Source organism: Protomyctophum bolini, assembly GCF_963924005.1.
Source record: "Protomyctophum bolini genome assembly, chromosome: 5".
Classification (NCBI taxonomy): domain Eukaryota; kingdom Metazoa; phylum Chordata; class Actinopteri; order Myctophiformes; family Myctophidae; genus Protomyctophum; species Protomyctophum bolini.
This window is the reverse complement of record NC_137866.1, coordinates 20,357,597-20,370,073: the sequence shown is the minus strand read 5'-3', so window position 1 is coordinate 20,370,073 and position 12,477 is coordinate 20,357,597. Positions and strand designations below refer to the sequence as shown.

At 42.4% G+C, this 12,477-nt stretch overlaps 1 protein-coding gene across 2 annotated transcripts in view; it reads right to left on the bottom strand.

The window, feature by feature from the left end:
* Window positions 1–11,983, bottom strand: part of hcfc1b (host cell factor C1b) — a 33,610-nt gene extending 21,627 nt beyond the window's left edge. The window contains exons 1-6 of one of the 2 annotated variants that reach the window (XM_080764732.1): window positions 11,136–11,983; window positions 6,660–6,808; window positions 3,830–3,990; window positions 3,121–3,329; window positions 1,959–2,043; window positions 394–500 (exon numbers count right to left, since the gene is read on the bottom strand). In XM_080764732.1, the coding sequence (XP_080620858.1) occupies window positions 394–500; window positions 1,959–2,043; window positions 3,121–3,329; window positions 3,830–3,990; window positions 6,660–6,808; window positions 11,136–11,316 (892 nt within the window). In that variant the 5' untranslated portion in view covers window positions 11,317–11,983. The remainder of the gene's footprint in view (window positions 1–393; window positions 501–1,958; window positions 2,044–3,120; window positions 3,330–3,829; window positions 3,991–6,659; window positions 6,809–11,135) is intronic. The other variant, XM_080764731.1, reaches the window with a different exon arrangement.
* Between the last annotated feature and the right edge of the window lie 494 nt (window positions 11,984–12,477).

The window sequence follows — 12,477 nt, the reverse complement described above, 5'->3', positions numbered from 1 at the left end:
AGACACATGACAGACAGATGCGTAGTGCTAGCCAGGTATCGGCTCTCCTTATATAATTCATCCTCATGTTAGTTTCTTTCTAGATTCTTTCTTTGTCTACAAAACACACCGAGTTTGCCAGCAAAAGTGTGTATGTATGTTTCGGAAGGCCTTTTTGTGCTGAACTGTCGCTTTGCACTGTTTTGCACTGTTTTTGTTAACCCTGTTTTTAACCTTTTATGATAGATCATATGTTTTTAACCTTGTAGCACTCGTGATTCCTTGTGAATGAAAAGTGCAATATAAATAAAATTCATTATTATTGTATGTATGTATGTATGTGTGTGTGTGTGTGTGTGTGTGTGTGTGTGTGTGTGTGTGTGTGTGTGTGTGTGTGTGTGTGCGTGCGCTCACCTAGGTTGAGACAGGCCAATGTGTTTGTACATTTCCATTCCTTTTCATGCGTTGCTGCTTTGACGTCTTCCATGACAAGAGGAACCCAACCACCAAAAACAAACATCCTGTCAAAATAAAAATAAAGTAACACATCATCACCATTCAAGGCATCAATATCCTTTATTGTTACGTCCTATTATACAAGTATAAGTAAGACACTTGACACCGAACTGCTCGCCTGGCGCTGCCCCCATAGCTCCTGATACTTAGGAGTGGTAGGAATTATTATTACTAGGCTGATGCTCCTTGGGAAGTTGGGAATGATGCCCATTGCGACACCCATTGTACTTTTTATGACATCGATAAGCAGTGCTGCTCTGCAACAGGATTTCGGACATCGCCACAACACGGAAACCAACTGATTACATTCTGTCAGAAATACACGAAGCATCTCACATTTAACTCCTTGAACACAAGAGGGTGGTAGAGCTCAACTTAGAAAGTGCCAGCCAAAGAGCGGAGATGAGGCGGTCTTAGTTGTTGTTCGACATGAGATACTACCTAGACCGGAGGATCTGCGGAGGCCCAACGAGGCCTGCTAGCGCTTCGATCACTGTTTTCATCAGCGGGAGATCATGCCCATTTCATCTCGTTTGAGCCATAATGCCAATAAAGACGGCATGCAGGCACGCACGTGCACGCAGGGATTTTGGCTGTTTTTATGTGGACCCTAGCGGTGCTTAGTTAAAAATGCTAAACCATCCCCAAAAAATATTCAAGTTGCTGGATTAACCCCCAATTAATCAAATCTCGTTCTCTCGGGCATGGCTACCTGTGCAAAGGTAATATCTCGTTCTCAGGTTTCAAGGAGTTAATTTACAAGAAGTCTTACACAATTAGAGAATGGAGAAGAATAACGTTAGCGTGTTATCTCTCCTATGGTACCACATCAACACAGCATGGCAACACAAGCAATGAAGCTTCCTTACTTCAAAAGGAGATGGGAGTTAGTGGCAGAATATCTGGAAACTAAAAATATAGATACTCCTCCCATATCACAGAGAAAACCTCCCATATCACAGTGAAAAGTAATTATGTAATTATCCCCAAGGCACTCTCAAGGCAAACAATACTATACAATATATTACTATGTATTTTTGTTTAGTTTTGTTTCTTTTTCTTTTTCTTGTAATGTCAATTATTTTACTTGTACACTTTTTAAAAAAAGGAACTGAGAGAAAAGGAAATGTTCTGTAATATGAAATGAAATTGCCTGTAAATGATTCTATAATGGCAATAAACAAGTTAAAAAAAAACACAGCATGGACAAAATTATTTCGTTTTGGGTCCGAGAGGCTAAATCTCATCAAATGGTGGTCCATGGCTCAAATGCTGATAACATAATGGTCCTTAGAGGTTGAGAACCCCTGCCCTATTGGCATTAAGGCATAGAGGTTTACGCCTTTAAACCTGTGATGTGACAATCTAATTCTAAGCCAATTGTATAGGACAATAGCAGAGTGCTTGTGCATGTACCAACCAATTACTAATAGTAAAATCAGAGTGTGTGGACGTCTACTAACTTGTTATGAATAGTAGTAGCAGAGTGAAGGCTGCGAGGTAGAGGGGATGTTCCACTGATCGCTGGTTTTGTCCATGTCATAGAGTCTGAAGAATAGAAAGCACATTAATAAATTAATCAATAATGAATAAACGCTGCACCATGTTTTATTATATAATATCACATAATATTATACAACTGGGCGATGTATATAACAATTACATTACAATGATTGCATTTAAAAATACAGCAATAGGCAATTACTGATAAACCACTACTAGAATGCACAACAAAACCTTTCCTGTAATTATAGTGCCCCCATCTGGCCAACCAGGGTCATATGCCTTTGGAAGCATATCAACATGTAATTGTTCAAGTTTCACTATCATGACAATAATTAACCCATTTTGGGTGGGAACCCGTTTTGGTGTTAGCATTACGTTATGCTTTAGCTATTGAAAAATAGCAGTTCTAAAACGGGTAGTCCCAATACTTCATTCTGATTGGCTGGTTACCATCACGTGACCGGTGTAAATTTCACCGATAACCCACTCCTTCAATCACTTTGTATCATCTTGCAGCCTTGTAGCTGAACTGGGGAAGGAGAGCGCTTGATTGAATTACAAACACATGCCGTGCGGGCGTCTAAGCACCGCCCGGCTCATAATGACTGTGAATGTGTGGCTCCAGGCAGCCCCGTAAAAACATCAAGCGCTATTCTCCCGTCACATAGTCTACTTGCCGAGCACAACAAGGAAGTTATGTGGCTCGCTCTGGTAGCGCAAAGCGTAGCTACTTTTGTGAATTAAATAGTTTTATTAGGTTAATATGGTACATATGTTTGTAACCGTTTTAGAAAAGCAATAAGCCACTCGAGGCCCCAGCTTACCGGGTATTTTACACTGGCTGCGGGGTAGAAGACCCTCGGCTGCGCCTCGGGTCTTCCTACGCCCCCAGCCAGTGTAAAATACCCGGTAACCTGAGACCTCTCGTGGCTTATTGCTTAAATCTACAAGCTCATAGCACGCCACCGAGTGGCGCGCTACGAGCTTGTAGGTCTGCTATTTTTGAAAAATCGAAGAACGACTGACATAGAAACATAGCTTTTTCAGAAAACTGTCAGGATGTAGAAGACACTTTTAGAATCTGATCTCAGGTCAGAATGGGTTAAGAATGATACCCACCTATGTCAAGCATCCACAGGTCTCCTAGGCGACAGCCACTCATGCCTCCGTAGATAATGAGGCGTGACTTCTTGGTTGTGTTGCTGGTGTAAACGACCGCCGTGTGACTCTCCCTGGGCGGCGGCAGCGCACCGATGGTCACTGGGATGTCCCAACCGACGACGCTGGAGCCTGCCCTCAGCTCTAACGAGTACAGGTCATTCAGATACCTGGGGACACGTAAACATAGTGTTGATGCGCGGGTATTGTGCGTTGTGTGTGAGTAGTATTGCTTTAGCATGTGAAGCAAGTTGATTGTGGTAGTATTATGCATGTCATTTTAACTGCATGAACCCTACTAGCATCCCTATTCTGTGCACATCATGATAAGACGAGCTGCAAATATTTGGCAAAAATGGATGACATTCTGTAATAAATAGATGAACAATCTGCAAACATTTGGTGAAAACAGCAGATCGACAAGCTGACAATGCCAATTTCAATACCATCCCACAATGTCCCCTTTGGTGACTTTCCAAAAGGCTTGTACATAATCTCATCAATGGGGGAAAGATATCCATTTTCGGTGGAGTCAGAGATGAGTTTGTAAAAATATATATATATATGTGTTACTTAGAAACTCACTGTGTGTTCTTGTAATGTATGTTAATTTCAGTGTGTTTGTTTGTTTGTTGTTAGTTGTGGTGTTTGTGCATACTGAATGTAGTACCTGGGGATGTTGTTTTTGGGGTCTTCACTGTCATTGGCCAGCCCTCCAAACAAATAGCAGCGGTTACCAATAAGAGAGAAGCTGTGACCCAGGCGGGGGCAGGGGGGTGGGCCATTCTTAGGAGACTTGGCTTTAAGACGCTTCCACTCCCAACGACTGGCCTGATAAATAAATCAACAAAACAATTATTATACAAAAAAAAAAGTAATAATAATTACCGACCCTGGTCGTAAAAAACAAAACTAATAGAATTATCTTTTATTCCCAGTGACTGGTGTGTTCAACAATTTAAAAACTCTCTAGAACACCCAGGTTCTACATTTGTGGTTTAGAAGTGGATTTCCTACAGTTCTTAGTGTATGTGTAATCTCCAGGGGCCCGATTCACTAAGCTGTTGACACCCATATTTTTAAAGGAAATGTCCAAATTTCCCACGTTAGTGGTCTAGAAGGCCTTCTAATGACATACACAGGGGTTTAAGCAAAAAAAAGAGAAAACAAGACGGAAAATGATTATTCCTGAAATGTCTTCTTTTGGACGCTGCCATGATCCATATGGAGAAACTTCCATAACATAGTGGTAAATTAGATCTGTGCTACTTTTAAGTCAGAATAGCAGGGGGAAATCGAATCGAGCACAACAGACTTATAGTTGCGCACTGGTGTTGCGTGCGGCAAATAGCAGGTCACAGCACGTAGCATTCGTGACACACTGTGAGCTTGCAGATCTGCCATTTACTGTCTGCACAGCAGTGCGCACGAGTCACGACACCGGCACGCCAACACTTCGGTGTCGCCGTGTCGGGTTACATTCAGCAGCGCGGTGCATTGGTGGTGATTATTATTCGAGTGCGAATGGAAGCTTGGTAGTTTGGAAAGATCTTGACTAGTAGCAAGTATATGCTGCGTTTTGAAGACTTAGGCCCTCATTTATCAACCGTGCGTACGCCAAAATATGGGTGCACGCCGAAATTGCCGACATTTTCGACATTTACCATTTCCGGCAAAGCTTGAAATTGAACTTGACAACGTTCAAATCCCACGTCTGCTCGTGAGCTTGCTTACGCTTGTTTTTCTGTCGTAGAACGGCGGAGCAGCATTGTTTGACCAGCTGAGAGGCTGCCAAAGGCATGAAACATATATGTATTCACTCCTAAAATGTTAATATAAAACTGTATGTATATGGGATACACATGTAAAAAAATAAAAATAAAAATAAAATAAAAAGGAATAGACCTACAAGATGTGTCTTTGTGTCATATGAAATTTGTAGGAGCTTTCCAACTTTACAATTAAAATCACGCTTGATTTAAGCCATTTAAACAGTGTTTTGCATGAGCGCATACATGCGGATTTGGGCTGTCTGTGCTGGAATATTTCCATGACGTTGGAAAGTAGCAAGTTGCAATGCAGCTGCGGAGAGTCCCAACATGCATGGGTAGCCTATATACTGTAATCTACAGCAGGCCAACAGCACTTGTCTTTCTGGAGTTACTGTATATGCAATCTCCTCCTCGTTTAATAAACCTGACGTGTCACTGGAATGTCAAATGTGCCGTGCCAGCCCAGCGCAAGTGCATGGGAACCGCATCGGCGATAGGTATAGGCTAACCCAGCCAGTCAGCCCACCACCACCAGTACCATATATTTTGGCTGCACATTAATATAATTGACAGTTGACAGTCCTGCAGCGACTGCGAGGCAATCTAAATAGACTGTCGAACGTGCATGCAGTTGGTCACGGACGGACCACAGTGATAGAGAGAGACAGACAGACAGGACAGGAGGAGCACCTGCAAAACAGCAGCGTGTCACCGTTCGTGTGTGTGCCTATTTGTTATTTAATTATGGTTCAGGTTTTCGTTCACTAATATATCTTGTTGTATATTAAATTAAAAATACTTTAATAATTTAATATACAACTAACAACACACAGTGAAAGTTGCTTGCAAATTGCGATATGTGCGTGCGTGGCGTGCGGGGGGTGAGGACCGTGAGGCGGGCAGCAATAAGGGAAGCGAGAGGAGAAACAGACAGGGTAGGCCTACAACTTTATTTAATTCATGCAGGTGTTCGTTTTTTATTTATTTAACAACACACCAGTTAGTTGGGCAGCTTGCAAGTTGCGTGTGCGTGCTGTGCGTCTGTATGAGAGAGGGGGGTGAGGCACAGCAAGGCACGGGAGAAACCTATTTTTTCATGTTACCATGGTTTCAGGAAACGTATTGCCGTTTTCAGGTCGCAAAAACGAGGGCGAGGCTTGATTTCATAGGGCGTGCCAGATAGATTTCAGCCGTCACATTTATTAACGTCAGAACGAAATTAAGGAAGGATCAGCTGTTTGCGATCACTTTATAAATGCCGTGGCGACGTGGGTGTACTACGAAACCTGCACTCGAATCTGTGGCAGATTTTACACTTGATTGATAAATGAGGGCCTAAATGTCATTCACACCGTGGCCATGGCTACATACACCCCCAACCACCCCCCTTATTAAATATTTTTGCAGATCCGCACTGATCTCATAAATGGCCCATATGAAGTCCTCAAGACGGAAATCCGTCCCCAGGACGGAGAACTTTAAGCCCTGCATACAGTAAGCTTTCGTCCCATGTAAGTCTGCAGCCGAGCAGACTAAAGAGCGGCCCTCCGTAAAATTCACAGACAAAAAAAAGATTACTGAATCAGACTACTAACATGGGACGTTTGTAAAATTCCTTTACACACAAAATATGGGTGTAAGGTAGGTTAGTGAATCGGGCTCCAGAAGTGTACTTCCAACAGGTCCTAAGTGTATTTGTAGTTTAGAACTAGAGTGCTCAGTGCTCACCTGTAGTTCGTAGAGGTCATTGCTGTATTTTCCATACTCCACCATTCCTCCAAACACCAGCAGTCTGGTACCGTCACACACAAACCCATACGCTGCACACCCTGGGGGGATGTCTCCTCTGACAGCTGGGATGAACCACTGGTTGGTAGCTAGTATATGAACATTAAAAACACAACGATAACACATTTTTATCAATATACCCAAGAATTATTTGCCAGGAGAGATAAATGGGTAATAAACTTGTACTCGTTGGCCAGCTGCAATGTCTTCCCTAGGGGTCGTGTAGCAGCTGAACAATCAGTGCAGCTAAATAGCATGTGCTCAGCTGGCACAGCAATAAAAATCTCAAGTGTTTGCGGCCCACCCATCTGACCATAGTTTTAACCCATTGAAATCAGGAAAGCATTGTCATTTTAGATTTTAGCATTCATTGGCTATTCAAATTCAAAGATTGCACTTCGTGCCGTTCTGCGAGCTTGTACATCTGTTATATTTGAGTGTGTAGTGTTTGAAAACATTTTAAATTGAAACAAATTGAATTTTTTAACAAATTTTCTCAGCTGGCAGTTTACAAAACATTTTCAGATGGGTGTCCGTGGCCAAATATATATCAATTAGGGGCAGTGTTGCCAACTTAGCGGATTTGTCGTCATATTTAGCTTCTTTCCAGACCCCCCTAGCGACTGAATTAGTGAAAAGCTTCTGGCGAGAAATCTAGCTTTTTCCCCTGGTGAATTGGGGACAAATCGTGTTGACAGGCGCCAGATATGCGCCAGAGATAAAATCATTTTTTTGTTTTTCTCAGCCTCAAATCCGCTAAATTGGCAAAACTAAAAGTGGTCGGCGCGTCTGGTCTGGCTCACAGGTCACAGCAGGCTCAGTGGCTTCCTCGGCTCGGTTATGTGCACACTGCACAGACTGTCAGTGTCTACCAGTGCTTCCTCCTTTCTTGCTCTGCCTAGGCGAGTGCGCTCCGGTGCGGTATTTCCGAACGCGCCTCTCGAGCTCGACAGAGCAAGAAAGGAGGAAGCACTGGCAGCTCAGTTTAGTCTGCTAGTAAAAATAAAATACACACTCGGATGCTTAAAGTATTAACCTTCTAATTCCTGTATGGATCGGAACAAAATAGCGTTCTAAACATTAGTTGAATTGTGGTATGTTTTTTTTATATTACAATGAGTTTAAACGATGTGTTATCAAATGAAGAGATGATACAAACTAAGTGCACATAAATGACAAATGTTTTTCTGGGCTGGCTACATATTTTCGTTGCTAGGGGCGCCTAAAAGTCGCTAGGGACGCAAAAAAGTCGCTAGGGGCGGCGCGCGCTACGCGCGCGCATATCCCACCCCTGGCGACTTTTAGCGACTTTTCGAGGAGCCACTAGCTACTTCCGTCACTGGAGAGTTGGCAACACTGATTAGGGGGTCCTCGGCAGAGTTGTCACGAAAAAGTTTGAGAACTACTGATTTAGGAGGCATTTGTAGAATCAGCCTCTGATCATAAATGAAAGGACCACTTTAGTCTTCACCACTTTTCAACCTACGTTCATATAATTGGTCCTCACTAATGTTCAATTCCACAATTTTTTGTCTGTGTCTCATAGGAGGGCTGTGGGGCAGTTCAGAAACACGTCCAAAAGTGACATCATCAATGGGGAATCCAAGCTAATAGAAACCGCAGGCTTTCTATTCCTGAAAAGTTACAATGCGAAAATGGAAGCCATCGTTCTCACAATAATAAAAATCTAAATATTATTTAAAAATCACACCCGTGTGAAGTAAGTGGTACAACTCCGTGTGGGCGTCCCCGGAACTTCCAGACCCACAGGAACGCGCCCAGGGTGCCGGCCTGGTTATGGCGAGCCATCCTGTGTCCGACACGGTCAAGAAATGACAGAATTACCGTGTGGGGGTCCCCAGAACATCCAGACCCCCAGGAACGCGCCCAGGGGACCGGTGGAGGGGAAAGGAACTGGTTGGAATAACGTGTTCCTTCCATGCACTACGTTCAACCAGGGAAACTCCCCCCTGTCAGGTGTAAAGGAGCAACTTGGACACTCAGGCATGAAGGAAGCATGAGTTCAAGTCCGTTGCTCTCCCCATGTCCCCAATATATGGGGACTAGGTTGGCGGAGGGTGTGAAAAATGGGCTACAAAAGCGTGGGATAAAATGTTTAAAAAAAAGCAAATGTTGGCCAATTAGGATGGAATCTGAAATATCGGACAGATCCGTCTTGAACACATGACTATAGAGATAGTGTGTAACGATTTGCGGGGCGGAGTGTGTGTGCAAAATTTCGACACACACACACGGACGGAGTGCAAAAACACTCTCTCACCATGCCTTCGGCCTGGTGGAGACAAATTGTGGTATTTTATCCAGGACCAATTATATGAAGGTAAGTTGAAAAGTGGTGAAGTGGTCCTTTAAGAGTGGTCAGATGAGTTGGAACTTGGCCACATGCTCAGCCTCAGGCAAGGAGGCCTAGTATCAAGAACACAAGGTTTTTGAACAGCTTCCACTAAGCTACCGTCACTGTTGAACAAGGCCTAACCAACACCCGTCATCAGGCCATGCATTTTCCTTGTGGATGTACCATATGGATTGTTCTTCCATCCTATGTGGTCTACCATCCTACGAGAACCTGATAATGTGTTTATACTAATCTAATCTCATGGACATAGAGTACTGAAGTCCTGACGTCACTCACTCATCCCCCCATCATATTAAAATTGTCCCATATAGAGCACCAAAGTCTGCCGTCAATAACGGTAGAGGGCGTAAATCCACAGGTTCATGTACTTTTTATTTGCATTGTAATCCCCATAGGGGGATTTTAGATCGCCTCATATAAGAACTGAGTTTGAAAAATAAACATGTTATCCTGGCCGCTACACTCATTTTCACTAGAAACGGACTGTATCATATATGAGTGACTGACGGTCGTAAACGATACAGAGGCACCTCCCTGACAATATCGCCTAGACAGTTTGTTTATTGTTGGACCACAATGCTTATATGAGACGATTTTAAGATGAGCCCATGTTATTCTCCATAGAGAAATTACCTCTGTGAACCAGGGGATGAGCGAGTGACGTCAGGACTTTGGCGCTCTATAAGCATTGCGGTCCAAAAATCAACAAACTGTCTCTAAAATCATCTCATAAAAGCAGCACTGTGGTCCAAAAATCAACAAACTGTCTCTGCGATATTGGAGGTGGCTCTGTATTGTTTACTATAGTCACTCATATTTGATACAGTCGGTTTCTAGTGAAAAATGTAATTCCGCAGCAGTAACAGTTGATTCTTCATATCCATATACGAGTGAAACCGCCAGGATAATTTGTTTATTTTTGGAACACAGTTCTTATTTGACGAAATATAAAAACAAATTCAGAAGGGGAAAACATGACCCAGATAGGATGTGTAAATTGTGACTTTGTGCTCTATACCGGCTACTATAATAGTATATGTAAACAGCGTCACACCTTATGTCTATTGTCTAACCTTACCACATGTTCATACATACTGTACATGCTGGTCTATGCCATGTATATAGATCATTTTTATTCTCAGATTCTCTCACCTAGAAATGAGAAAGTCTTTAATTTACATCATCCTGACTTTTGGACCGCTGTTAGTCTGTATTCCGACATAATGTCCGTTTATATTTCTGACAATTGTCAACCTGTAATATGACTTTTGTCATCTTGAAGTTTGAACTATTCCAAAAGTTGTCTGCCTATAATATACTGGCAGCCTGCAGATTCTGATGGCTGTACTGCTGCTTGTATTACGAAACCATGTGATATTATCAATAGACAAACCTTGATATTCACGACTACATGATCAATATATATACTAACCAGTAACCAGGTTACTTCATCATCACTAGAGGACAAACATGTATTTCAAATCATCTGACCTAGTCTAGGTGTATTTGTAATATATCTTAATCTTATACAGTAATAGTTCAACCATCTTCAAAAACAGCATGTGCACTTGTGCAGTTTGTTATACAATTCAATATAATGTATTCAGTCTGCTGTTCATTTAGAATCAACCTGTTTTTAACAAAAGTTTTCTGATATTTGTTTTGAAGAGGGATGTGACGTCATCAATGTTTTCTGTAAAACGCGCCATTTCTCTTTGTGTTACTGCACTCAGCACTGTTCTGTTGTTAGCATGTTCACTACACACAGTTAGCATGCTTACTGTTACAGAATCAGTTAACAAGTGTATTTACCAATCATTTATGATCGTTCCGTTTTAATTAACAACATAGCCATGTCAGTTAAGAGTCCATATATGTCAGATAATGATCGCAACTTTTAGGACTGGTTGACACTGACAAAAAGTTCATCTTCTTGTTTGTTATTACAGTCGGCTAATGCCGGTAGTTAGCGTAGAAGTGATTACATTAGCCTCCTACGGTGTTTTTTGTGTACAAAAACAGTATATATCCGAACTGACCTGTGTTGTAGACGTGCAGCTCGTCCACTATTCCTTCATTTCCTCCTCCAAACACCACCATAAGCTCCTTGATCGCCACGGCACGGTGTCCATGTCTGGGACGGGGTACTGGACCGGTCCATCCCACGACCCGCTTCCAGCAGGGCTGGATGACCACCGGACCGCAGGCTTCTGTAGACATGGTGGTCGCTCCTCTTGGGAGGGACAGTCCTTAGTCCTAGTTCCAAGATAAAGTCTCTATATTTGTGTCAAACTAGCCCACAGCCAGCCGGTGGCTAATGTTAGCTCAACCAGAACCGGGCTAATGTTCCTCCGTGAAGCTAATCAGCTAGTTGAAATAAACCAGCTAACATGCGACAGGTTACAGTCGCAGTGAGCAACATGCAAAGAATAAAACATACACTATTATAAATATCCGCTCGTTCCCTTCTTCAATGTGCCAGTAGATACAGAATGTTCTGGTTTTCCAAACTTAATACTCACTGCATACTGTGAGGTATGCAAGTCCACTCTGCGTGTAGCATTAGCAATTAGCAAGCTAGCTAGCTAATCTAGCTACCAGAAATCTACGGGAGCCGCCATTTAGCAAAAAAGCCACTCTACAGAAGAAATGATATGTATAGTCCCAACAGGTCAAGTGAACGGAGATCCAACTATTCATCAATGCACGGCGATTCAATGCATTACTGTGAAAAGACTACTTTGTGTTTTTAACTTGCAACTAAATGTCAACAGCAGCACTTCATAATGATGCTATGGGAGCCGCCATCTTGCTGTTAGCAGCCTGCATTGAACAAACTGCTAGAGCTAGAGCAACTGGAGGAAAATGGCAGCACTGCATTAATAGGCGGCTATGCTAACCTGACAATAACAGCCATCGGTTTAAACCATTTAATTCAGACTAATGTGAAATAAAGTTACTACTGGTGTGTGTGGTGCTATTTGTCACAACACCAGGCCTCTGTAGGACTGTGAAGTCATGGAACCATGGAAGAATCAGGGTTAAGGAAACCAGCTGAGCTACTGCTGTTAGCAGCTAATGGGCTAACGACGTTAGCTACTGTCAGGTTACTAACTCAAGTCAAGACAGAGTTTGTACACAGGAATTTTTGCCAAATTGATATAGAAGACAGAGTGAGCTTTTAAAAACAAACAATCTGACTCAACACACACACACACAGATATGTGTACACATTTTTTTTTTAATAAAAAAATAGATTATATATATATATATATATATATATATATATTTTTTTTTTAATTGAGTGGTGCAACCACTCCAAGGAACAACAATGTCCCTATGTCCTAACCTATGACTATGTCCGTTTAGAGTACCAGTAGG